Raw genomic sequence first — 26840 nt, forward strand, 5'->3', positions numbered from 1 at the left:
GAAAAATGCCTTAAATAGTAATTATGCTGGGCGAATAGCCGCTTGCGTCTTTTAAAGTTCAGTATTTCCTCTTTCCTTGGAAGCCAGGACTGCATAAATTTGCAATTTTAGTTCATAATCAATTTGCGTTATCACCAGGAGAAAACATTTACGGAACGTGACTCTTTTTATTTTCAAAAGAACTTCACTCCTTTATTAACCGCTTTGATACGCATTTTGAGGCGAATTGCTCGGTTAGCAATTTGAGTTGTCATGTGCGAGAATTATATCATTTATTTAATGCTTTTTATGAAATATCACAAGCTGGCGATATATTTCCGCAGCCGAAAACTGCACCCACATTTGGAGTCACATACAATTCCGATTCGGATCGTTTGCCCTTTTTATGATCCCATCAAAAGGCGCGCAATTAAAGCGCTTATGTGACAGGCTCGAAAAAGCGTTGGAAAAGCAAGTAGAGTAAAAAAAAAAACGGGCTGACATATGAGTGGGAGGTTTTTTCCTGCCCGCTAAGCTCGCAATTTGTCAAATTAAGTTTACGACTCTGTCGCGGCACAAAGCATTCCATTTCAATCACACAAAAACGCAAATTGCGTGTCGAACAAAACGAGTCTGGGACCAACACTTAACCCTTTCCCGCCCATCGGCTTTCACCCCTAACTTAGAAACAGGGAAAAGCAGTTAAAACGCTTAATTTATGCTTTCGGGGGCTCAAAGTGCTCCCCTTTTCGAGGGGCCTCGTAAAATATCAGCCCGCTTTCAGCAGGGCGAACAAATTGAATTATGTCGACTTTGCCGGCGATTTGACGGTGTGTCGTCTGGCTGAGAAATTTTGAAAGCGAACTGCCACAGGATGGAAGTGTTGGTAGGGATGCTGCACTGAACAAAATTAGGTATTGAAATTTAAAATTAAAACCAGCATAAGCATAGCAATGTTTAGGGTAAAATTATAGCGGAAAAGACCAGAGAATAGTTAATGTATTATGTCAGCTAGTTTTTCTCCTTCTGGAAATTTTGATGCCGTTTCTATTATTATTTTTCTGTATGTAAATAAAAAAAATTGGTGTCTTTGCCGGGTTTGGTCCCACAGCTCAATGGCTTCCTGTTCAAATTTTTACGGCAGGACTTTCAAGGCTGCTCCTGTCGCCAGGATCCTTTGTGGGCCAAGTTTGCTTTGTTGAGGTCGCAGCCGGGTTGGGAATGAAAAAATAAATATATGCTCTGAATAAAAAAGTTAGAAAAGTTTCTAAAGATTATTAAAATTTGGAAACGGAGGAAATGCCAAAGTTGTATGACAGCTAGAAGGACTTTCAACAAAGGCAATTGTCCATAACCTTGATCAAAATTGATGCAACACTTGTTGAAAGCGACCACAACATCGCCCCATTAAACTTGGGAAAACACACCTCGAACGTGAGACAATCTCAGGTGCTTTGTCAATTATTTTCCTGTCCAAGCATACATACTAGTATGTACGTAAGTGCGGTGTGGTTTGTTTTCGATTTGTCACGTTTGCAGCGTAAATTTGCATACTCATGTAAACGAATCTGGGACGTCCCATCTGGCCCAAATGCTACATGCTAATCCCGCAGCAATGTCGCTTCACACACTCAGTTTCTCAGTTCAGGTTCACCTAATTGCCTTTTTGGCCAAATAGCTTAGGCGCAAGTTGTTGATGACGCAGGTGGATGTCCTGTCTGAGGAAAGAGCATCGTTAATGGGAAGGACGGCGAGTTTACACAACGAAAGCATGTATATATTCCCTCACAATCTCCCTCAACCAGCAACTCAAATGGGAACCGAGCATTAACGACAAAGTTACGCAAAAGTTACAAAACTCTCTGCCGCAAAGAGCTGTAAAATACGATGGGTCTCGTCCCCAGCGAAAATTGCTCGCCCCTGCGGCTTTCTATTTAAATAAAATGTAAAACATGATGACCTGACTACAGAATTTCTCCTGGCTGGGCAAATATTCCAGTTCAATCCCAGCTTACCGCACTCGTAGCTGAAATGTTCAAAGTTTTATGCCAGCCATCATCAATCAACCGTCAAACGAATCAGGAATGTTGCATATTAGATTTCTAGTTTCGATTTTGTTCAAATTATTTTTCACATTTAACTGAATTCGCTGACCAGACGAACAGGACGACCGTCAGAGTATCAAAGCCATGTTCTGTTGAAAATCAAACGAAGTATTTAAACCCAACGATTTCGATCGAACTGGAAACCAAGGATTTAGATTGGAATAAGTGGCAGCCACAAAATTGTATGCAATTCATAAAGTGGTTTGCACACATTTCGAACGAATCTCTATTTAAAAATTAAAATTATTTAATGCATGTCTTTTTGGCAAAATCATTTCTTTAGAAAATTTAACGGCAATTTAACAAGTTCGTATAATTAGAAGCTAATAAATTTTAACGTCAACTGCATTTTTCTTGAAGGACATTTGCTTTGTGTAATCACAACCCACTTACCATTTCCTTTCAATTGTTGGGTTGCGTCGAAAAAGTTTGCCCACTCAGTTTATCTCAACTACCACGCATGTATAAGAATGTGTGAAAGTGGTGTTCCATTCAAAAAGTTTTTCAAACTTGGTCCACCATCCTCATCTTAGCCCAGTCGCATTGTGATGGCTAATAGCTGGCATTATAAACAACCTCAAATTTGTCCAACGCCATGACAGAGGAAAAACAAACGGCCAAAACTTCCGCACTCACTTAAGCCATGTCATTTCAATTATTTTAGCAACTTTATGATCAACAAGAGCCATAAAAGCGCGTAAGCCGAAAATAAAAATTTCAGTTGTGGTCCCAGTAAATCCCAAGGAAAGGCATTAAACTGTGATGTGAGGATGAAGGAATTCACTAAATAAGTAAACTTAATTTGCCAAATTCCTGCGTTCAAGCGTAGAGGCATTAAAAAAAGAAATTGTTGTTATAAATATTAAATCAACGTTATGCTCGGCTCATAAATTCTCCAAACAGGATGGAGTAATACAAAAGTAAAACCGAAATAAAACCAACCGCAGGTCCGTCTCGCGCAGATTTATTTGGCAGCCAACATGACGCATACGCCACGTGAACCGCCAGCTTGCCTGCCCACAGCTCACTGCCTATGCCCCATTCAGAGTTCACAATTTGCACTGTGTCAGTATTATTTTTCCCTTCTACTGGCATATTAAAACAATATTCACACCATGCCATGTTAATAATTGATATATATGCCACCTGCCGGGGCGCCACAAAAATACCCGCATTGTGTGCTGGAATGCGCTTAATTGACACATTTTAAAGCTCTGAAAATAGAGAATCCAGGGAACGATATTGGCACTTACGCAAGTCAACAGCCTTTGTCTTTGTCTTCGGCATGTGGCTCACGTTTACCCCTTGAAAAAGGACATTGAACATTGAACGTGACCTCTGCAAGCAACTGGTCACCTGCCCGTAAGAGGATTGTGCTGAAAGGCCACTGAATATTTAAGAGCGTCCAACTAGCTTAGCATACTTCTGGTTTTCTGTTCTAGTAAAAATTCATATTTATATTCAACAGTTCAACCCTTGATTACGGCGTTTCGCATTTCTTAAATTCCAATTATTCAATCTAAGCTTCTTAGTTTTAAAATAAAGTACTGCATAAGCACATTCATTTGCCTACCAAATAAACAGGTAAATATTTAATCCGAAAACAAACCTCACGAATGAGCTCCTTTTGCAGCAGTTGTGTAATTAAATGAATGCTCATTTATAGTGCTTGTTTAGCTAATGAATGTATCGTATTACGTTGATGTGATTTCAAGTTTAACAAATCACGAGCTGCGCACACGTTCTTATTAGCACAATTACCTAAACTGCAACAAATCCTTTTCAAAGTTTAGTGGTTAAAAAACTTATTACGAATGCAAATTAAATAGGTCCCATTTAAAATCCGCCATAACAACCGGTTAAATAATTAACGGGTTACCTAACCTAATCCCATGGAACATTAATTTTGGTTGTTGTTGGCTGCAATGTAAAACATTGAATAAAATGAGTCGAAATGGCTCTTTAATAGCCTCGCCAATATAAAACCGATTTTGGTTGATTAAGTCGTAAAATGGAATAATACTTTTTAATACTTTCTAATGGGACAAGGACTTGTTGGCGCCTGGAAAAGCTCAAAAGTTTTCCATACATTTGTTTACGCCGTCTATGCCCGAGAATCATAAATATTTATAGGTCGCTATTCGAAATACAGACCTGCGAAGTGATAACATTTGACAGAGCTTATCATGTGACATTATTGTTATTGTTATCTTGTTTATTATGAATAAATATTCGGAATCATTCCCATCTGCCTCTTCATTTGCATTTGAAATTTTCCAGGCCCGCTCTGCGACGAGAAATCTAATATGCCGTGCCGCCTTCATTTCCTATGAAATTCCTTCCATTCAAATGAACTGTAACAGTAGGCGACTTATATTGTTTAGACATCTGCAGAGGTGTAGGTATCCTTGTATCCTGGTATCCTTGGTGTTTGAGCTTGTGATTCGGTGGGTGTTCCACAGACGCAGATAATGAACTAAGGCACAAAAGCAACCAGCCCTGCCAGCCTCGTCCTTGAAACTTTTTCTTTTGCATGGAAAATTAGAAAGCAAACTGAGTTTATTATTTTGATTAAACTTCTCACACAGCGCCAGACTTTGTGTGGTCGTGAATGATGATAAGGCAGGATCTTTGCTGTGATTTAATATTAGGACAAATATTTCTGTAGCTTGAAAATATATTGTGGGAAAGGAACAGAATGAAATCTTTTAAAAAAGCACAAAAGCAAAATTATAAATGGCGAAAACATTAAAGGGAAATATTTATTTGTACTATCTATTATAATCAATTACCAGAATATTGCTTTAAATTGTTATCATTGTCAGTCAGAACCAAAGTGCTGTTGAATTTTTTTTTTAATTTACAGCTCGAGGCAATTCTGGCACTCAAGTTTAAATAAATGTCGCACTGTCATACACACCAAATGTTTGCGGAGAATGCCACCCGTTGTCTTGGAATACACGAGCCCTGCAAGTTGAATATCCTGTTCGTCATTCCACATCTGACTTTTCGGATCCCTGGAGCCGCTGTTAGCCACTGCAAACATGCGGGCACATTTTTCAGGACCCACAGGGATCCAGCCCCCCGTTTTCAGTCCAGACTACCACATTGTCAGAGGCAGGGCTACACTTGGAAAAATGGAAATTCTATTAAAATACACTTTAATTAGTTCTATTAAATCACATTACTAATTTGGCGGTAAATTATTTTGATGATACATATATCTCTAATTATATTTAGTCAGTGAAAATCCACGTCAAGGTTTTTCGATTACTTTATCATCATTTTTTTCTTTTCATGCATTGAGACCTGAGGGAGACCGCCATTAATCTTCGTGCCACTCCAATTGTCATTGTGGTGTCCGGCCTCAGGTGCACCATCATTTCCCAGCACATGGACTACAAATTGGAGAGTGGTATGTGGAAGTGGTAGTGGCCCGGAAACCCGGTCAGTCAAAGGATCTATTTAGATTGGCCGGCCTCAATTAAGAAGTTCCGCTGGATTCCAGCTAACTCTGCCATTCGGCAGCTGAATGAAGCCTTTGAAATAAATTGTGACTTCGCCGAATCGAAGGATTCGTACTGGACTGGGTAAAAATTGCTTTCCCAGCTGTTGCCCTGTGTGTGGTTAAAGTCTTGTGACGCAAATCCTTTGACGACATTCCCAGCATGGCTCTGGATCCAGGACTTGGGGCTTGTGGCACGCTAATTGTGGGGTACACAATGAGAGAGTCCTCATGGCAAGTGGTTCCTGGGCGGCTGTGCAAACAGAATGCAATGTGTTGGCAGGACTAGCGTGTAGGACAACTATTGCTTCGCCATCTGGCTTGGGCTCCCTCTGAAAACACCGCACCCGCCCATACCTTAAACATACTTATAAAAGTAACAAAGTGGGGGTAGTGAAGGCAGCCAGTGCATTTCCTTTTTACGAAACTTGCAAACTCTGTCCCAAACAATATATCTGCTGCGTTGCCGCCTGATGTCGGCAGGATTTATATATGTGTATATACATGTGTACGCATTCCTGTTTTTGGCTTTGGCTTAGTGGAAATTGCAGCAATAAAATAGTCCTTCCTCTAATCCCACTTAACAATGATGTGAGCCTGTGATAGTCGAGTTTTGACTGCACAAGGACCGTCGTTGAATGCTCGAAAGCCATACATATCCAGTTTATTATTTAGGTAAAAAACCAATATAGGAGATATCCTCGTAGCTTTTGTGTTATGCTCAAGAAAAGTTCTCAAATAAAAATGCAATAAGTTGAATACTTAATTAAAGTGGCAGCAAATTGAATTCATAAAAAGTTCTCATTCAACGAAATCAGTGCCAGATATTCTTCTATAGTTATTTATCTCTCTGTGTGCTTAAAAGGATCCTGTAAGCAATCGTGTTCTGAGTTTTAAAATTGTCTGAATGCGATAGAATAATTTTTCTTGGCCAACTCGTGCAAGAAAAGTGCTTTCCTTTAAATCTGTTTTCTTGTAGTAAGTCCTTCCATACTCTGTTTTCAAGAAAGCTTACAATAATCTCTTTTCTTCAAGTGTTAGTGTTGAATAATCGTATTGTTGAGAAGCTCGTGTTTCAATTGTTTGCCGAAAACCTTCTAGCTGCGGGCTTATTTTTTTCCTGGCAAACATGGCGTACTGAACCTACTCTTTACTATATGCATATGGTCGCATTTTTCTTTTCCAATGCTCGAAAAGCAAACATTCAAATGAAATTCGAAACAGCTGAGGGTAAAAATTGTGAAACGTGCGAAAAAATGCCAGCATATGATATAGAACTTAACACACACTCACGTAGGCAGACGCAACAACCACTTCCGCTGACAGGAAATGAAAGTCTCCGTGCGTGTGAGCAAGCATTCTATATGGCAGCGGTATTTGTGTGAGTGCCAATGTGACATTGTGTTGCCAAATGGTTTATGAAGTGGGCAACGAGGGGCTTGAATCCTTTTTTGTACCTCTGCCTGCTGTCGTCCTTTTAGCCTGATACGGCTTATGGGAAATTTCTGTTTAGTCAAGCGTAAGGTATGAAAAAATTCCGAAAACAAAAAAACATGAGTAAACACGATATGTTTTCCCCCGTGCCAGAGGAAACTATGCTAAAGCCATTTTTGGAATTGGATTTCTGAGGTTTCACGGTTTACAGGGCGTATACGTAATATATCAGTCACAATGGAAACAGTTGAACCATAAGATTTCATAACATTTTCGTCTTCCCCTATCTGGAGAGATGTTTAATGACATTGGCGCGCCATGGCATAATTAGACATCGGCGATAATGACACTTCCCGCTTAGTGCCACAATTCCTGGTCACTGTGGCTGCCCCAACCAATTAGTCTGTTTGATGTGGCTCCACATCGCAGACTGCCAACACTACACGCACGTTTAAGATATTCATGGCTGTCTCGATTTCCATTTAGAGCGAACTACTTTTCCTTAGCAACCCAGTTAGATAAAGTGCAAAAAAATTCTGTATTAAAGAAAGCATCTAAAAATAAAATAATATAAAGCTTGTAGTAAAATAATTAATTTATGTCAGTCTCAACGCTTGTGAGCCTAATTAATATACTTTTACTAATGGTCTTCTCATCGGATTTGAGAAGAAATTAGCTGTTAATAACATACAGGCATGTAACTAAAAGGTACACCATTTAAAAAAAAATTAATTAATCAATTACAAATTACAATCAATTACATTTGCCAAAAAGATTTACATTGATTTCATACTGCGGAACTAAAAAGGAGAAATACCAAAAGGTCAATTACCTTCTTTTAATTTGCCAATATTCCAAATGAGATGGAATAATTGAGCACTGTTCTCAGTCCAGACATTCTTCTTCAGTATTCTGCCAGGAGATTTTATTAAATTAGCCGTTGCTCTTGGGCAAAATCTTTGGTGCCGGAGTGCTTCAAAGCAAAAATCATTATAGCCCGATGTTTAGCCTGAAAATTAGTGCCAGGCAACAAAGCTGCCATTCCCCCGTCCGTCTGTCTGTCTATTTTATCTGGTAATTACTGAACAATGGTTGGTAGCAAGGCAAAAGCTCCGCAAAAGGTCATTATGTAATTACAGTCAATGGGAACCTGAATCGGATGGGAATCAGTTGAACTTTCCACTCATTAAATGCTGACAAAGGGGCGCTAAAAGATTGTTTGCTTTCAGATGGTCTGCCTGGTTTATCTCAGCCTTAAGCACACTATAAAACGGTTGGGGGAGGGTTTTAGAAAACTAGAATCTATATATATAGTAAATATTTTATATGTATGTGAATATAATATTTAATTTTTTAAACCAAGTTCATGTTCCTTAAATTGATGACCTAGGGAAGTGTTGGACAGAGTTTAAGTGTGTATGCAGATGAATGACCCCATTGTTCTTCCCTTGTTTAACTTTAACTTCGTAATTTCTCCAGGATTTCAAAGCAGAAACAAGGTGTCACTAATGGTTAAAACGACAGTTTAAATGGGGAAGACGTTTCGGCCAGTTTGACCAATTGGCGGGACCACAAGACCATCAATCAAATGCGCTCGGGTGACAAATTCACGGCTATGCGTTCCCGGCAAATTATGCACACAGACCGCAGAACCACGGCGGTCCCGAAGTTCCCCGAAGCCCAGTTTATTTGCCTGTCATTGTTGGCCAGAACATACATACATGCCTACACAGATAACTACGAATATGCTGCATAGCCGGAAATGGGATGTCGGATACTATGTTCGTGCTCACTGAGCATTCAACCCTTGCCAATCGACATACATCTCAATTGTCATGCTAATCTTGACTGCCGCATGAAATCCGTTCTGAGAATTGAATTGATAAGCCCGATGATCTTTCAAGCCAGAATGGGTGAGTTAATTGAGACGTGATGACTAGTTAGATGGCTCAAACTGCGGCCAATATGAAAACAATAAACAAAGACAAATATTTGTGTTCTAATTTGTAGTGTTCATTATTCAGATATAAATTTTGTTAAATTTGCTGAGATGCTTAAAATTCCGTTGACATGGTTACAAGTCCTATAAGACGGAGACCTTGACGCCAGCTTTGAAGCAGCTCGTTCGGACTAAGAAATTCCTCTTGCTAAAAATGAAAACGGAGATAAAATGTCAAAACGTTACGCTCGACATTATAATCGAGGTCATTAATTTGCCAACTTGGCTAATGGCTGCAAAGTTCCCTCATCCCACAAATTCTTTGCCAAGTTGGCCCTGGCAACGAATAAAACGAGATACGAGTATACATTGTATGTATTTGCCCGAGATACGTGAACCAAAGAAATGTATTTAGCTACTTGAGACGCAGCTCTCAAAAAAGTTATCGTTTTGTTCGAGAAAAAACAGAGACCATCAATTTTGGAGTATTTCAAAGGCTACTGGTAGCCTCATCATCCACTAAAACAGGCAAACAGCGCTGCGAGGCCTCGTAGGCGTGCATCTTGATCAGCATTGTGGTGAAAATATCCATGGGCAAGGTGCTCTGGAGCAACTGCAACAGTTTTGACGGCTGGCCGCAGACGAGTATCGCGTTGATTAGATGCTCCACGCCGGCCTCAACATCGCCGTTTGTGATCAGGGTCTCGCCCTTGTGTATCTGGGTCATGAAGTACACTTCGACGTCCCGCTCGCTCATGGAAACCGATGCCGTGGACTTCACGGATGCCAATGAGCGTTGAATCCTGCGCTCGTGCAACTTCCTCTTGAAATCTGGATCACTCCGACGCTGTTTGTCGAAATATACGCAATAGCCCATGAAGAGTATACCCGATATGGCCGCCAGCACCTTGAAAGTTCCCGAGACTCCAATCATTTTCGAATTTAATTCTTTACGTATTTCTGTTTCTCCTTGTTGAAAAGTCAAACCCTGTGTATTGAAGAATGTGTTCAGTAGAAACTGAAACGATAGGAAATGGCTTGATAGATATTTCGAAACTAACACGATCTATCAAGCCAACTTAAGCTACAGCTACTATTTCAAAACCAGCATAATCGTCTATTCGAATCAGCTATGATTTGGGTGCATAATTTTGTATAGTTTTCATATATATATATAATATTCTTCTCATAAAGCTTGTAATGGGTATCGGATAGTTGAGTTGTTCAACTACATCGTCTTCTTTTTGGTACTTATCCCTCTTTATTAGGGCAATAACAGGGTGCTCTTAAACCCACGTGTATATGCAAATTGATGACCATTTAATTCGATACGATACTTATCAAATGAGCGACCCAATTCGATGTCAGACCACTCTAACTTGCTGTGGCTGTTGCGGTGTGACCGCAGGACTTAGCCTCAGTCTGTTGCCAAGGCAACGATGAACCATATGAACATGGATGGTAATAGAATCTTTTCAACTTTTGGTTTGCCTTTTCAATCGTTAAAGGCTTTTTTGCGGCTGCCATGACAATGAAAAAGGAGTCTGACAAGTGGGGCAACTGCGCAACAAACATCAACTTATTATGCAAATTGTTATTCAGCGAATGGGGCTCACAGTTCCCGTAGCTCCGAAACCATCAAATCCTATTACGTCGAATAAAAAACTCTGGCCACCGATTTCACTGGGAGTTCGCTGTGCAACAAGCAATTTAACGCATTAGCGCGACTTTCTCCTTTCTCTGCCAACTGCCAAATCGTGGCAATAAAAATGTAGCTCTTTGTTTGCTGGTGTCTGGTTTTCGGGTTTGATTTTGAATTCGGTTTGGGTTTTGGGCTTGAGTTTCGTCTCTATATATCGAATGTCCTGCGATGAAACTGTTTGTGATTCAATTAGATAGTTGAATCTTTCCCAAGAGGGTTTTGATGGGGTTAGGTTCTGTTACTGGTTAGAATTTCAATTACACTCTCTAATCGCTTACCATTATGCTAGTATGTGTTCCCCCTTTAAGCTCGGCTTCAGTTTGCTTCTGGGTGAATAAAAGCGAAATCCTTTAAAATTGAACTACTGAAAAGAAGGTGAATGGGATGACGCGGGAAAAAGACTGAAGATGATATGATTTGAGAATATTTGAAAGGATTCGCTTTTTGTGAATTTGCATTGAAGGAACCTTCGTCCATCGCCACCCAGTTTTTGGCCATATTTGAGTAATAACTACACCCACATTAGTATGAATTCGTGCATGGCCAACTGTGTTGAATGGAATTGGACTCTCTCAGCTTTGCATAAATAATGCGACTGGCAGCATAACGTAATGCAAATTCCCTTTTGCGATTGGTCTAATGATATTAGCAGCACAGTTTTGCAGCCAAATTAGTATTTATTCAAGCAAATTAATCTCAGCTCTGTGCTCATGGCCAATTTCCATCTAAAATATTTACCTAACCCTTGAGATGAATGGCAAGCCCTGAGGTCATCTTTATACGAGCTGTTAACAATTGAGGACAGCCCTGTGTACTGACCATGCCTCAATTGTCTCTAATTGACAAACGATAACTAAATATGGTCTTGACTAGCAACTTTATAACAATTTAATATATGTATGTCAACAGCTGACCACAATTTGTTCTTCAATTAATTGGGTGCGATTAAAACAACTTAAAGTGAGAAATTTCATGACTCGTATAATTCTTTTACTCAAATAGCACAACATATACGCAGATACATTTGCATCAGTTATACACAGAATGTATTTACAAACTTGGCTTAGCCTAGATGTTTACAACAGTTAAAACTTACAGCTCTTCGATGGTTAAAGTGTCGATAGATTCTTCTATACAAATACATACAAATTCAATTTATTGGTAAGTTTTTCCTTCTTGCTGAAGTATTTTCTTTTGACAACCGGAAATTCGACTTCGACTTCACATTCGGGTGGCTCGATTTACAGAAGTGCAAAAGAACTTTAAGTGAAATATGAAATGTATATAGCGGACAGATAAAGTTCGAAGGGGGGAATAATAATAATTCATTGGAAACGAAACTACTTTGCATAACTAAGCACAGAGGCTAACGATTTAATAGTTAATATTAAGTACTTAAAGTTCCCACTTTAAATCGACCCACCCTGCAATGCAAACATGTTTCATCTCTTTGTGAATGTGAGTATATGTACAGAGTAGAGCAAGCAGTGGCAAATTGCATTTCCCCCGCAGCGAAACGAGGCGAAGGCCAGGAGGATTCACAATCTGTTCCAGTGGCAGGACAGATCGGGATAACATCACATCTGCTTGGGACTGAGCTCCACGGGATTATTGTCCTCGTCACAGGAGATGTATTTGATTTTCACGCGCTGCCGCTCACCGATGCTGTTGTTGATCGAAAGGCACAGCGGCGAACTGGATCCATCCGCCGGCCGTTCCATAATACACTCGACGGCTGCCCGATTGGTTCCACTTCCGGGTGGCTGCTGCTGCTGTGCACTCCGCTGCTCCCGGCAAGAGCTGGTGACCGGCGCCTGCTGGATCTGCGTCTCCATCGTGCTGCGCTTCCACTGACTCTTGGTCTCCGCTGCGGAAGGTTGCGTGGGATGTGGTGAGTGGTGGGACAAGAGCAACTGGGTCTGAGGCTTAGGCTGAGTCAGAGTCTGGGCCAGGACGGCCAAAAGAGTTTGGGTGGTCGGGGGGGAGGAGTTGGGGAGCGAGTGGGCGACGGTGTACCCACCTCTTGTGTGCCGGTTCGAGCTGTTCTTGTTCGTCAACCGGCTCTTCGGCGAGTCGAATCGATGGCGGGTGAGGCCCACGCAACAGCAGCAGATGATCCGCTGGAAGTACATCCGGAACCTAAAAATATAAATATAAGTTAGGAAAATATATTAACACCTTTAGTTACATTTTATGCTTCTAGCACTTGCGAAGGTTTTTTACAACAAATTTCTTTAGTGCCGGCCAGAAATCTTATATTTCACTTGTATAGTCATATCTCTTTCTCTAATTTGATTTGCTTATTCATTGCCAATTACCTCTTATTCATCCAGTAGTAAATGAGCGGATTGACCATAGCATTGGACATGGCCAGCCAGTAGAAACCGAGATACATATGTTGCACGTACTTCGTGGATGCCACCTGGTTGTTGTGGTAGGCGTAGATGAAGAACAGGTGATACGGCAGCCAGCAAATGGCAAAGATGGACACGATGGCAATAAACATGCGCACCACCTTCCGCTTCGACTTCATCGACTCCATCTGGCGATCCGTGTTCTCGCCGATTGATCTACTGCCCCACAGGACACGACCCATGAGAGAGTAGCATATGAGCATCACAATCATGGGAATGCCGTAGGTCAGTACCAGGATGATCAGGTTGTATCTGCAATTTAATATTATTAGATTTTGATCAGCTTATCCGTTCAGTATTATAGTTAATGGATCATCAAGTTTGATTATAAGCATAATGATTAATTTATGGTTATAAATATTCAGAATTCACTTAGCATAATGTTAAACTTACGCATAATCCGCCATAGAAGTGGGATATCGTCCATCTGGCCACATCATGAAGCAGACTGTCCTCGATTTTCCATTGTAATAGCTGCAAAAGGCCCATTTCAATAGGTTAACATGGCCCCAATAAAGTAGTCATTTAAATATGCAAATTTCGAAACCTGATAAATCAAAATTTAATAATTTAATTACTCCCCAGATTTCCCTCGAACATAAAAAGCTGTCAGGTTTCACACTTCGCCAGTTTTAAGCACCGAGAAAATGGCAGAAGGGAATTCTGCCTGTTACAAGCATGACAAATTTCACTTTTGGCCCGTCATCAAATTGAAAACTTAATTTGCCAAATTATGAGGTCTTTTATGGCGCAGTATTGTCGAGCACTTAAAAGGGACGTTGTCTCGAGTCCACACAAAAATCCCCTGTACCTGTCTGTTTACCTGTACTTTTCCGACCATTAATAACACGGCTATGGCAACTGGTTGTGGCAGACAGGTCATAATTTGACCAACAATTATGGCCAAAGTGCCCGAGAGCGTTGGTTGACAATCAGATTCAAATGGAAAATTGTGGTATATTATTTCGGGAATTGATTTAAGCTCTGAGTGATTTGATTTGTCACGCCCGAATATTAACTCTATTAAGATTGTTGTGAAGATCTAGATAATTGTATTATTATTAATATTACTTTCTCTTCCAATTACTACGTTGGCTCTCAGGAATTTCAACTTGCTTATACATTTATTAACAAAATTAATCCATTTACTTTCTGACATTTATTTCCAGACTAATTCCTGGGCTCGACTGGTTTACGTTACATCACTCATATGCCTGGAAGCCTTTTAACTGTCTATATCCCCGGGGGTTTCTTCGAAAACGTTCATCCAATTTGGCGTTTTTTCACTCTCCCTAAAATCGGCACACATATCCATACAGCCGTATATCCTTCATTTTCACTCCCCTTTATATGCTCCTGTCGGAATTTGCCATCGTTCGACTCTCTTGAGCTTCACCTTGGCTATACTTTATCACATTTTGATATATGAACTTGCCATCTTTATTATACCTAAAGTCTGTTACCCCGGGAGACCTTTTATTCCGCCAGTTGAGAGCCTAAAATAAAAAATGCTTCAATTCTATTAAACGGGACACCCAGACGCTCCAGTTCGGCAGAAATTCACCGACCGAATGTTGCGAATTTGCGTAAAATTCAAATGAAGCCGTCGGAGCTGAGGCGACATGGTGATTTAGATGGATGCGAATGCTTATATCAACATCGAAAATGGCCGACCCAAAATAGGGAGAAATGAAAAAAATATGGAAGTAATTCTGGAAGGTGCGCGGAAATTCGTTTAATATTTGCTTGGCCTCTCAAATCGATACCTGGAGCTGCGGGAGATGCTCCACTACCACTCCACAGGGAGCCTGGCCAACTCGTAAGCCAAGGCTTACAAACTTGTTTATGCATTGCGTTTTGTGTTTCACGCGGAGGTTAAACAGAAACAAAGGGGAGGCAGTGTTTTTGAAACGAACTTTCAGTACCCTAGAACCATCATTGAATAGTAGGTTTGAATTGATTCAATAAGTTATATAAACAAAATTGCAGAATTTAATGCGTTTTTTCGCCCTTGCCCTCTCTTTGATGCTGACTGCTCGTTAAAAAAGGAATCTAGTAAATTCTAAGAAGATTCTAGCTGTGCAACCTGCTAGTCAGAGCACTAATACCCTATATTGAGAGAAACCCTCGATTCGGGTCCAATCGGCCACTTACTGCTTGGTCATGATGCTGGAGTAGAGCAGACATGGCGCCGACAGCACACAGCTGAGTGCCCAGATCAGGACCAGGATGATGCGCACCTTCCGACGCGACGTGCGGCGTTTCAGCGGATGCACAATGGCGATGTATCTACAGGATGGCAGAAAGCGGATGTGCCGACGCACCGATTAGAAGTCGATGGAGGAGAATTGAGGGTAGGAGTTGGGGAAATCGGAACTCACCTATCGAAACTTATGGCCACGAGCGTGAAGACCGACGTAGAGACCGTGACGTTGGCCACGAAATTGTTGATTGTGCAATAAATCGAACCGAATGGCCAATCTGAGTTCAGCATGAATATAAAGTTGAAGACGCAGTTCAGCGACGACATCAGCAGGTCGGCGATGCTCAAGTTCAGCAGGAAGTAATTTGTGACCGTCCTCATGCTGCGATGTCCTGCAGAGACATTTGGCGAAAGAAAAGCAGGGGATTAGAGGAAAAAAAAACTCGGGGAAACGAGAAAATGGGAGATGGCAAGGCAGACACGTGATGGCCAAGACAAAGAATGCTAGAAATTAGAGGTAAGGCTATCGCCAATGCAGCGTATACGTGCTTTTGCAAAGTGCTTTAAATCACCTTTCTTTTTTGCAAGCTTACCTGTAACGATCCAGAGAACAATACCATTGCCAGCAATGGCCACAAACATCATCAGACCGAAAATTATAGCCCAAATCGTTTTCTGCTCCCATGGCAACTCGTACGGTCTTGTCGGCGATGGAAACAGGCACTCGGTCAGAAAGTCTCTGTGGAAAATACAAAAATATCATCAATGTTGTATTGCAAAATTTCGGAAAATATCAAGCCAGAGGCAGCTATTGTTATTTGGTTTAGTGGGAAGCAATTATGATGGTGTACACATATTTTCTAAGAAATAAAGTTTTTATTTTTCGGACATTCTGTTCACAGAATTTCTAGTATACGGGACCTAGCTCAAAATCTCCATTCAAATTTAATAAGTCTCACGGATTTGTAAATTATTCCTTAACTTAATGGCATATTTTGCAGAGAGTATGCCTTTGAAGCAAATCCGTCTTAAATTTAGCTTTTCGCCACCCTTCGGGCAAACAATATTTGGAAATTCAATCACAGACTGCCTGAAACTTTGTGATTTGGCAAAACTCTTCAGAACTGCGTGCTCGTCTTCGCCTTAACAATAACAATAAGAAATCAATGAAGCAAAAGCTTGGCGAAAAATTCTTAAGGGAAACTTGCCACAAAGGAATCTTCCTTATCGATATTGAAACAGCAGTAGAACTATGTAGCAGAAAATATGCTGTAATTTCCTTGGACCGACAACCGTCGTTGGAGGAAGATCCATGGGGTCTGAATCCATGGAAATGGAACAGGGGATCCGATTATCATATCAGGCATTATGCTAATCATGGCAGCAGGACTTGGGATGCGAAGAACATGTCGCTAATTATTTCGAGGGCTGTCTTTGTCATTGGTTCGTTGGTTGTGGAGCTTCCTTTTGATTCGACCGTAGTTGAATGAATGGTAAATCCCATTAATTAGGGGAACCTTGTTCGATTATAGCCATGACCATTCATATCCACAGACCATGTTCTCTTTACTTCCGTAGCCAGTCGGTGGCTTTTGTTTGCGCGTCACAGGGCGTATGAGCAATATCAATGAGCCGTGCCTCGCCCTTTTTTCCATTCCTATTTTTACCACCCTGCTCAAAATGCAGCAGACACAATTCCAACGAAAATTCAATAAGCGAATTGTTCACATTCATCCATTTTCACTCCTATTGCCAGTTGTCTCTCGGACATCAAATTTGCCCACTTTATCTAACCATGATTGATGCCCTGATTGATTGTTATTGTTCGACCCACAAAATACTTTTGACTAACCCACATTAGATTTAAATAATTGGGGTTTCGTGGTCCCAATTAAATGCCCGCAAGACGGCTGGAATTGAATTGTGAAATATTTAGCTCTAAAACTTTCAAATTACCAAAAATTGTTGCATTGTTTTTTATAGTTCTTTACATTTTAGTTGCGAATGTTGTCAAAATCTCCGCTCAGTTAGCTGCAGTTTACCATGTAGAAGTATTTGTTCAATCAATCCAATCAATAAGAATGATATTCTGGTCAAAAAGCCGTTGAATTGTGAAGTGGCGAAACCAAATTGAGGGAAATATTGTGTGTTTGCAGCTTTGTATTCCGAAAAGATAAATTTTTGCCAATTGATTCACTTACACACGTTATTTGTACTTAAAGTCTGGATTCACTTGCTAAACATATTATCAATTAATTACGTATTTAATTCCGCACACATCCTTTACAAACTAAACTAAATTTGATTTCATTCCGACTTATGTTATGAGCTCTTCACATAATTATCGAGCGTTCATATTACAAGTTTGGTTGGCCATTAATCTGCTTACAGATGGCTAACTGAGTTTTTGTTATTTCGGACTGGGCTGTGATACACGCATCGCATTACATTCGAAGTATTTACTTGCTATTCGACTATCGATTTCACATTTAATTAGATATTTTGCGATGTACAGAAGCAAACAAGAACTCAATTAATTACATACACACAAAGCCCATGTAACAATGGCCCATAATCAACATTAAATGGACATGATCTACAATAATTCCCGAAAATATAAAACTACGTTATTGACATTTTGGCTAAATTTGTTTACATGAGCTGCCATTACCAAATTTGAGATATAATTAGTATGACTATTTACTAATTCAAATGTGCTATAATTAGCATTTCATTTCATTAAAGAGAAATTATGCACGCATTATAATGGAGGCACTGAGCATGTGAAATTCAAACAGAATTCGCCAATAATTTCAATTTTCATTTGCATTATGTTTAAATTCCGTTAAATATGACAAACAAAAGCGCCCACCTTTCAATTTAAACAATTTTCGCTGCATACTTTTTGGAACTTCCCTACTTTTGCTTGTTTCTTCCAATTATGATAATTGCTGTTGTCTGAGAGACTTTTTACTTATTACAAATACGGGCGAAAAGTTCCCAGCAGATTTATGGCCTCCTGCCATTGCAGCTGGCTTTTAAAGCACCAGGATAACGAAGGACAAAGGAGTCAGTTTCCACCCCGCCTCGGATGGTGTACATTTTCAGCCTAATTTAAGCAAATTTAACTTGATTAACGTAATTTGTGTTTTTTTCCTTTTTGCCTGGCTTCCCTTACGGCCGCCAAATTAGATTTAATGCTATTGTAAATCCGTGCTAAACTTCAGTTTGTTCCTGTTATTAAAATAATCATTATTCATGGACGGAAGTGTTTGGCCATCAGAAGTGAACTAATTACATCCGTTGGTAAGTTTTTTACTTTGTACTTCCGTGCACACTTATAATTTTTGTTACTGTTTACTAGAAATTCGCCTAATGACAGCACAATTTTCCCCGTCGATTTTGGCAGTATAAGTGCTGGAAGTTTTATTTTGGCCCTGAGTATGCAAATTTTCGTTGGAACAAATTCCGCAAATTCCTTAAAAATTGTGCCGAACATTTGGCAGGCAAGGGAAATCGATTTTTTTTTTATTATTTGATTGCTTCCGCAAAAGTCCCAAAAGTGTCAGCTGCTTTGATTCGTTAAAGAGAAAGAATTTCGAGTGTCTTTTTTACGAATCGCCCAGAATCAATACGTGTGCCAAACTTATTTTTTTTTAGCATTTTCAATCTGATGGAATTTGCAGTTGTTTACTCTGTCTCTATGTGAGTGCATTCATCCATTTTTACCATCACACAGACTTCCGCTCAACTGAATTGGTCTCATGTTTAAATGATGACCTTTGCTGGGTGATAAATTGTGGTAATTATTTCAAATCAATGAGCTATTTTTGTATTCAATGGAGAAGAAATTTCAAATATAATTCATCAGCAAGTTATCATAACTTTTAAAGAATAATTATTACTCTTCACTAATAATCGTATTATTGAAATCTAGTTGTTTTATAGGTTCCTGCTAAATCACAGTGTTATGAATTGAGTTTTTCCGAGTTAATTAGACACATTAAAGAAATTATCATCGATTATAGTTTACCCTTTCGTAATTTCCTGTTCATGGGGGGGGGCACCAATAAATTGCCCGTCATTATGTGGCACTCAAGAAGGTGAGTTACCCACATTAACTCGGCTAATAGTCGTCGACCCCCTTTTAGAGCCTCCTTGGGGGTCTCAGCCCCCATATAACCTCCGTTTGACGTCCTGGCAATTTGCGCACTATGTATTTCCTTGGAGCCGTTTCAGCTAACAGGTTTCGCATTCGCATTTCGCTTTTTAATATATTTCACTGAATATTTTATGCATGACGAACCGGGCAATGCAACCCAAATTGGCGGTCATGCGGCTACTTTATTTCCCTAGCTATATATTTTGTGCCTGGTTCTCTGGTTGCCTTTTCTCCGGTTCCCCGGTTCTCTGGTTCCTTTGAGTGTCTTTTTCAGTTACTGCACTGTTGTGATGGCGGAAAACTGGGTAGATCAAGGTCCCAAGTTCTCGACAAGGACCTCATTGGGCATGCCGCACGCAGGTTGCAAGTTGGCCCACCGTGTGTTTATACTTTTGGGTGATAACTTCTGCTGCCAACGGCAGTTGCCAAAGTGGGAAAAGTCTGTTAAGTTACGGAACTGCAAGTGTCACGTAGTTTAAAGGCTTTCCGCATAAAGTTGGTGAAATACTAATTAGCCGGCGCGACGAAGCGACTTTGAGGGGGGCTTATAAGTGCTCGGTAATTGGTTTTCTTCGAAGTAAATACTTTGAAATTCATATTTCGAAAATGTTTCAACGCAAGGCAAGAAAATAGCACGTATCTCACTAAATATAAAACGTTTGCCTCAGTGTCATCCTTGATCATGTGTGTTGTGTCGGAGACAGTAGATAAGTTGGATCTAATGCTCATCGATGCCTGACAAATGGAGACTGTCACAGGCACCTATCCAATCCGCCCCCAAAGTAATCATCGTTGAACGAACAAAAACAATGCGAGCTTAAAGTGGGGCCAGCAGTCACTTGAATTTTCGACACGCTTCGCAAATGAGGCCATTTTCAATTTCAGAATTTATGAACGGAGGTGTGCTTCACATGTCCCTCAATTTCCCGCCAGCCCTTCGAACGAGAGCCCCAGTTTCTGCCACCACACTCTGTGTACGGCACAAATGCACTTGACGGAGCAATCGAGAGTGTTGATGACAATGGTGGCAGGACAATGCGTAAATGAAACTGTTCATGTTGTTTGCCATCGAGTGGCCATTAAATTTTCATGCCCCTGTCCGAATATCTGTTTCATCGGCCTCGCTTGCCATATTAATGTTGCCATCTCCTCTCACCCACTGACGGATAATCCGCATCCGCACTGGGAACTTGTTTTATGTTTGGCGAGAAAAAAGTAATTGAAAAATTTGTCATATGCAAATTACTCAGCTTGTACAGATTGTACCCTTCTCGTCCAGTCCCCTCGAAATGGCCAACATTATTTTTTCGAAATCCATTCCTAGGCCCCGTAGCCATTTCTACTGAGCTGCGGCTTAGCCATCGATGAATAGACATAAAAAAAGTGTTCCCGGCTGCGAGACAAGGAATCATCCTTGCTGGCTCCCTATTCCTCCGTTCCGGACCTAATCCAAACCATTTCTTTCGAATTTCCTACGAAATGTCACAGTTCGTGGCGTCTCGAAGGGGTTCCTCAGCTAAACAAGTTGGCTACATGAGCCACTTTTGTCTCGGCCAGATAAATGACACAGTTTAGAGGGATTTTGTAACTGGCTTGGTTTTTATCCCAGTAGAATAATAGTAAGCAAAGAGAAAAAGTTGCAAAAACCTTAGACAAATCATACATTACAATATTTCTTTTACTGTGTATGATTCCTTACCCTGTATTAAGTACTCTACTATTTATATAGCTTTATTACTGAAAAATCTATAAAATTACGGAAAAGTTAAAAACATTTCCCCGCTATTTGATCTCTTTTTTTATGCACCATCTGCTCTAATTTTGGAAAAGCATTCGAAATTCGATGCTCGCCAATATCGATGAACACTTCTTGTTTTTATGTAGCCCATTCATTCTGATTGGATTTGAGTCTGGCCATAAAAATGCCAGGGCCCCGATGGACACCAACAGCAGCTACAGCCGTCAGGATGTGGACTAATGTCATGTGTCCTTTGTTGTGCTGTGCTGTTATCGTTGGGCAAGTATCAAAATCAATAAGCGAACGAAACGCCATAAACATCAAATTCGAAAGGATGCGATCTCTTTAAATCGACTCAAGCAAGCCATTCCATCGGTTTGTAATATACTATGGCATTGTGTATACGCAGCGTGGGCCGCCAACGCGCACTGAAGTGTGTGGACAATGTGGGCAAATCCCATACGCGTGTATGACGAAGGCGAAGCTGTCAAGTTCCTTCCATCAATAATCCATGGGAAATGTCCGAAACATTTGCTCTGATTGAAGCAAACATAATGAGCTTAACCCGAGACAAGCGGCAGGCAATTCACCTGCTCAAATGCCCGCACATAAACAAAGGATATGCACAGTAAAAAATTTGGTTGTACCACACAATAAGTGGACAACATATTCTTGATAGCAGTGATCGCCAAAAGGAATTAATATTCGTTGCTAAAATATTTTACTTTGAATTTTTCAATTTGCACGCCTTGCAACCAGCTACCCCTTTTTCTAGCTGTGCATATTTCCACTTTCACTTACTTTCTCTTTCACAAAGAGCATTAAACCTCGAGGCTTAGGGACCAAATATAGAACATCGAACAACAATTCGAAGGACGTTTTGTTTGTGTCAAAGTTTTTCTAGGCTTTAGTTTGGGTGGCCAGCAGAGAGCTTTGCATTTGTCGGAATTTAATTATTTTTTCTCTATTTTCCCCTTTTCTAGTAGTTTGTCACCTAAAACAGGATGTTGGGGTGGAAAGCAATTAGTAAACTTGTGTGTGAATGAGTCCTTTCAGCTTATTGTGGCACTGGGCTATTCTAGACTAAAAGGAAGCAATTACAATGAAGTTTGCAGGGGGGGGGGGGTTAAATTACTTTAAATTGCAAATTATGGGTAGGAAACCGCGACCACTTCATGCTTAAATATAAAATATTTCTGCTAGACTGCATTTTCCCAGGTATAACATTAAGTTTAAGGCAGCCTCTGAGTAACTTTGTTCTCTAAAACATAACCGGTTATTAAAATCATTACTCTCGAAGCCACACCTACTATGTTATATATGTATTAGTTGTATTAGTTATTTCGCAGAAATCGTTTTAATTAAAGCTTAAAGCGCCCGTTTAAAGTGCAATGTGAGAGGAGGAATTCTAAGGCAAAACGATACATATTTTCCTGTAATTTAAATAATAAGCAATAACATATTCTTTATCAAACATGTCATATATAATATATCTTATATATTTTATATTTATATATATTTTATATATAAACCAGTTTGTACGGACTGTTGTGGGCCAATAAAGCGAAATAAAAGCATAAATAACTTAATCTCCTCTTGAATTTTCCGCTACAAAACAATTAAAGGATATCCAGCAAAAACAAAAGCCCCTGTAATGAGGCTGAAAAACAGTTTAAGCGCCTAATTAACCAGTTCCAAAAGAGACCGAAATCCATCACTGGTATAATTAAGGCAAAGTCGAGGGAATATTTATCCGCCGGTTGGAACTTTCAACGATTGCCCTTGTTTTTTTTATTTTGTTATGGCGCAAACTTTTGAGTTATTACGCAATAGTCGCAATTGCGGCAAGTCATTAATTTAACTTTGCGGTTAGCTTTCGATACAAATGAAAGCGCTGGTATTTATAGTACACTCGGTTTCCTTGGTAAACTTAAAATAATTGCTCTGATTAAAACATACCAACGCATTAAATTTGTCTTTGCCAACTCCTTCAGAGGCTAATCATCAATTCAATTACCACGGATCCCAATTTCTCGTTCATTTGAACTGAGTATATGCTGAAGGTATTTATCCAAAGTGTGATATTTCAACAATGTAAGTGTTTGTCTAACTAATCCTATTATCATAATTTTATTGAAATTGCGCTTATTTGTGGAATCTGTTTTTAATTAAACTGTCATACCCTAATCACCACATCGCTTTAAAAACTATATGCAAAATTAAAAAAACAAAAACACTCAGAATAAATTGTTATTATTTGAAGCATTCATTTGTTCTCGCTTTTTAATAAAGGATATGCAATTTACAGGATACAATTTAATTACACAATGAAACCCTTTTTTAAATTGCATTAATTTACGAAACATGCAGCGCATGTAAATTATAGTTGAAAGACAACTAAAGAACATTGAGTGTGAATACCACGATTTGTTTTCGGTATTTAAGAAATCCGCGTACGTAAAACATTTATGATTTAAGCGTGACCAAGAGCTGTGGATCTACTTTCAAAAGCAATCAGATTAGGCCTAAACAAATGTACACAATTTTCTTACTGCTACCAAAGGGCTTTCAAGATTTTAGACTAAGAATGTTTGCTCTTGCAAAACAACACTCAAAAAAATGCTGATCAACAATTAAAGTTTGCAGGAAAATCCAATAGCTGCGTATCCTAATTTGTATAAGTAACTCTACTTTTTAGTCCAAGTGCATCGACTTAACCGGACGAACGCCAAATGTGCTTATCAGCTGCCAGACCCACGAAACTTTATTCAATTTAAGCCTTCATCAGGGAAAACTGGCCGCTTCCGCGAATCGCTGATAACTCTACCGTTTAATTTGCATAACTTTGTGCGGGGGCTGCTAGAAGATCTCGGTGGAAATAAATAAAGGACGCACGCGAGCGTGGAGTCGAAGTACCTGGAAGGCTAAATAAAAGGACGCAGTACTTCCTGCCCACTCACTTGGCCTCATTGATGCTCTCGAGATTATCCCGATTGTCGATAATGCTCGACAAGAGGCTGACCACCTCGGTTCTGTTGAGACTGCCCAGGAGCGTGGTGTTCACAATGCTATTCAGCTCGAATCGACGGACGGCGAGGATGGTGCAGTTGACCAGCAGCTCGGTGTCGACAATCTCCGACATTTTGCAGTCTGTAATCAGGATAGAGGGTGGTTTCCGTAATGATCCCGCTGCACTTATGCCACATTTAATAACGCGGTGCCATAGAAACCATTGAGCTCGACGGATTTCTTCCGGAAGGTGACTCTTAATTTCTTCGTAAATGCTGTGCTTTCAGTTGATCCTCTTTTGTGGCGCGTTTTCCAAGGAGCTTTCCTTTTTATGTTCTTTGAACTGTCAGCCACATGCACACACACTTTTAATTTTGGCCTGTGGTCAAGGACGAGTTGCGTTTAACACTGCATGTGGCCCTTTGGTCACAAAACTGTCAACCTTGCAATCGTTAAATATAAGTTTAAGTGTCGAAGTAAATTATCTGAGGTTTAAACGCACATGGATTTTATATAGTTAAATATTTAAACTTGCTTCGAAAATCAAATAGGAATAATTTGATTCCATAAATGGGTTGCATTTAAGTATATTGTTTCACTTCAATACTTCGTTTAATTGTATCCAATTATTATTCACACTTATCCAGAAGATTACGAACTAATAAAACCTTAATCTGCATTTTGTTTTTATATGAAGCCCCTTTTTTTTAGAAAACATTTCTATTTATACTCCGTTAGAACAAAAAATATGCTTTTAATCACATGTTACAAAAGTTATCGCACAATTTGATGCTATAAATAGCGTTTAAATTGAATTTCTTAAATCACAACACTGCACATATTTTGCAACCCACTTGTATTTACATTACAAACTTTTTGCACACCTTGTAACCACTTTTTTTGGCCACTATTTTTCATTGCGCTTTTCGCTGGCTTTAAGCCAGCACAACACTCATACAGTGGCAACAAGCCCACACGCACACACTACGAAAACACCGTTAGTTGGCAACAATCTTATTTTCTTAAAATGCCTCCCGAGTTTCCGTTCGCTGTGCTACGCGTGTCCTTAGCGCTGCAAGTGCCGCCGCCGACTGAATGCTTTGCATGAAAATACCAATTCTGCAGTGTTCCTCTGCTGGAAACATACCTGTTGAGAGAATCTAGCAACATTACTTCGCTGGCAACATGTTGCAGGATATGTTTTTATAGCAAGTAATAAATAGGTTCAATGAATGTTTTGTACAATAAAAATTGGTAATTTCGTTTTAAAAAGTAAATTTAATAATTTTCAAGTTATTAACTATTCGTCTAGTAAAATAAACTCTCCCTTATAATGGCAACTTTACGAGAACGCTTAAAACTCTTGTAAGCAAATATGATGTTTTCTAAGGCTTCCTAAACTTTCTTGAGTGCTGGCCAAAAGTAAATTATCGAAGGTTTACCAAGTTGTTATTTTCATTGTAGAAACTCCAAAATCCGCTTAAAACCCCTTGTTCAGCACACCTGATACCCCAACTACATAAACTTGGTGAGAGGGTGTAAGTGTGGTTTCACTTCGTGGTGCTGTGATGAATGACCTGTAAATGATGGCAGAGGACGCGGTTCACACCCCACTTACACATTACCCTACTGCGGAACACCCACACACTTGCCCGAACAATGAACAATTCAAGGACCGTTCCAATGACCCATTGTGATTGTGTACGTTTGTTTGTCGTATTTTGTGTTTTGCTAATGTCTGCCAATGTTTGTGTCTGCCGCTCCATCTGCCCAGCAAGTTTACTTTTTTCGGCCCTATGTGATTATGACTGCCCATTCAGGCGGATCTACTCACATCCCGTCTGTTCGTCCCTTTAGATTCCCCCCAAAAACTCAGCACTATGTACCTCATTTCTGCCCGGGGCACGCACACACTTACAAGCGTATGCATTTCCTTGTTTAGCTTTTTTTTACGATCTTGTTTCGTTTAGTTTATAGCTTACATTTGGCCCCGCCCACCAAAAGAACACATCCCACCATTAGGCCGCCCTAAGCATATTTTAGCCCTGTTTATATTCACGGCGATTTATACATGTTTATTATGATAAATTTATGCGCATTTGTTGTTTGGCCGTTTTTATAGAGCGCACGAGTAGCCAGAGGTATTTTTTTTTTACATTTTCAAAATAGAGAGCTCCATAAAAATACGGAGCAGTCTGCACAATTTTTGGGGAATACATTTATGCATTAAGCTTTTAGTCAAATTTTTCCGCCAGCAGATAGTGTGAAAAAGATACCCGCTGCATAAATCGAAATCGAAATCGAATCGAAAGTGAAACAAATGTTGTGTGCCGTTAGTTCCAAATTGGAACTTCCAATGTGTAATTAAGTGCATAGTTTCGTAGCATACTTAGATGTGCCAATTTGAATAGTTTCATTTGACTGATATTCATTGGTTTCGTGAATATTAAAAACATACTACACATTTTTAATTAATTAACCAAACTGATGCTGAATTGGCTATGAATTTAGAATACCCTTGCTGAGTAGGAAAAACATACTATAGATGACTCAAGGCAGCAAATTGCTTTCATAGTCTTCTGTGGGTTGGTTTGACACCATCTATAAATTGAACCGAAATAAGTGCAGCCCGAACTAAGGACATGTCTCA

General features: G+C 39.8%; 2 protein-coding genes across 3 annotated transcripts; both read right to left on the minus strand.

Moving 5' to 3' along the window:
- Positions 1 to 9320: 9320 nt before the first annotated feature.
- On the minus strand, positions 9321 to 10001 carry tomboy20. The gene has a single exon (NM_141754.3). The coding sequence runs from the start codon at positions 9894 to 9896 to the stop codon at positions 9453 to 9455; it is 444 nt and encodes a 147-aa protein (NP_650011.1). The 5' UTR covers positions 9897 to 10001; the 3' UTR covers positions 9321 to 9452.
- A 1634-nt stretch (positions 10002 to 11635) lies between these two features.
- On the minus strand, positions 11636 to 25272 carry TkR86C (Tachykinin-like receptor at 86C). 2 transcript variants are annotated; one of them, NM_079580.3, is made up of 8 exons: positions 24142 to 24861; positions 15875 to 16020; positions 15460 to 15673; positions 15233 to 15367; positions 13472 to 13552; positions 12983 to 13330; positions 12685 to 12803; positions 11636 to 12531 (listed from the first exon to the last, which is right to left on the minus strand). In NM_079580.3, exons 1-8 carry the CDS (start codon positions 24321 to 24323, stop codon positions 12242 to 12244), a joined length of 1515 nt encoding a protein of 504 aa, NP_524304.2. In that variant the 5' UTR covers positions 24324 to 24861; the 3' UTR covers positions 11636 to 12241. The 2 variants fall into 2 exon arrangements, with proteins under 2 accessions (NP_524304.2, NP_001097741.1); NM_001104271.1 differs by having other exon boundaries at positions 11636 to 12803; positions 24142 to 25272.
- Positions 25273 to 26840: the final 1568 nt, after the last annotated feature.

This window comes from Drosophila melanogaster, chromosome 3R (assembly GCF_000001215.4).
Source record: "Drosophila melanogaster chromosome 3R".
Classification (NCBI taxonomy): Eukaryota; Metazoa; Arthropoda; class Insecta; order Diptera; family Drosophilidae; genus Drosophila; species Drosophila melanogaster.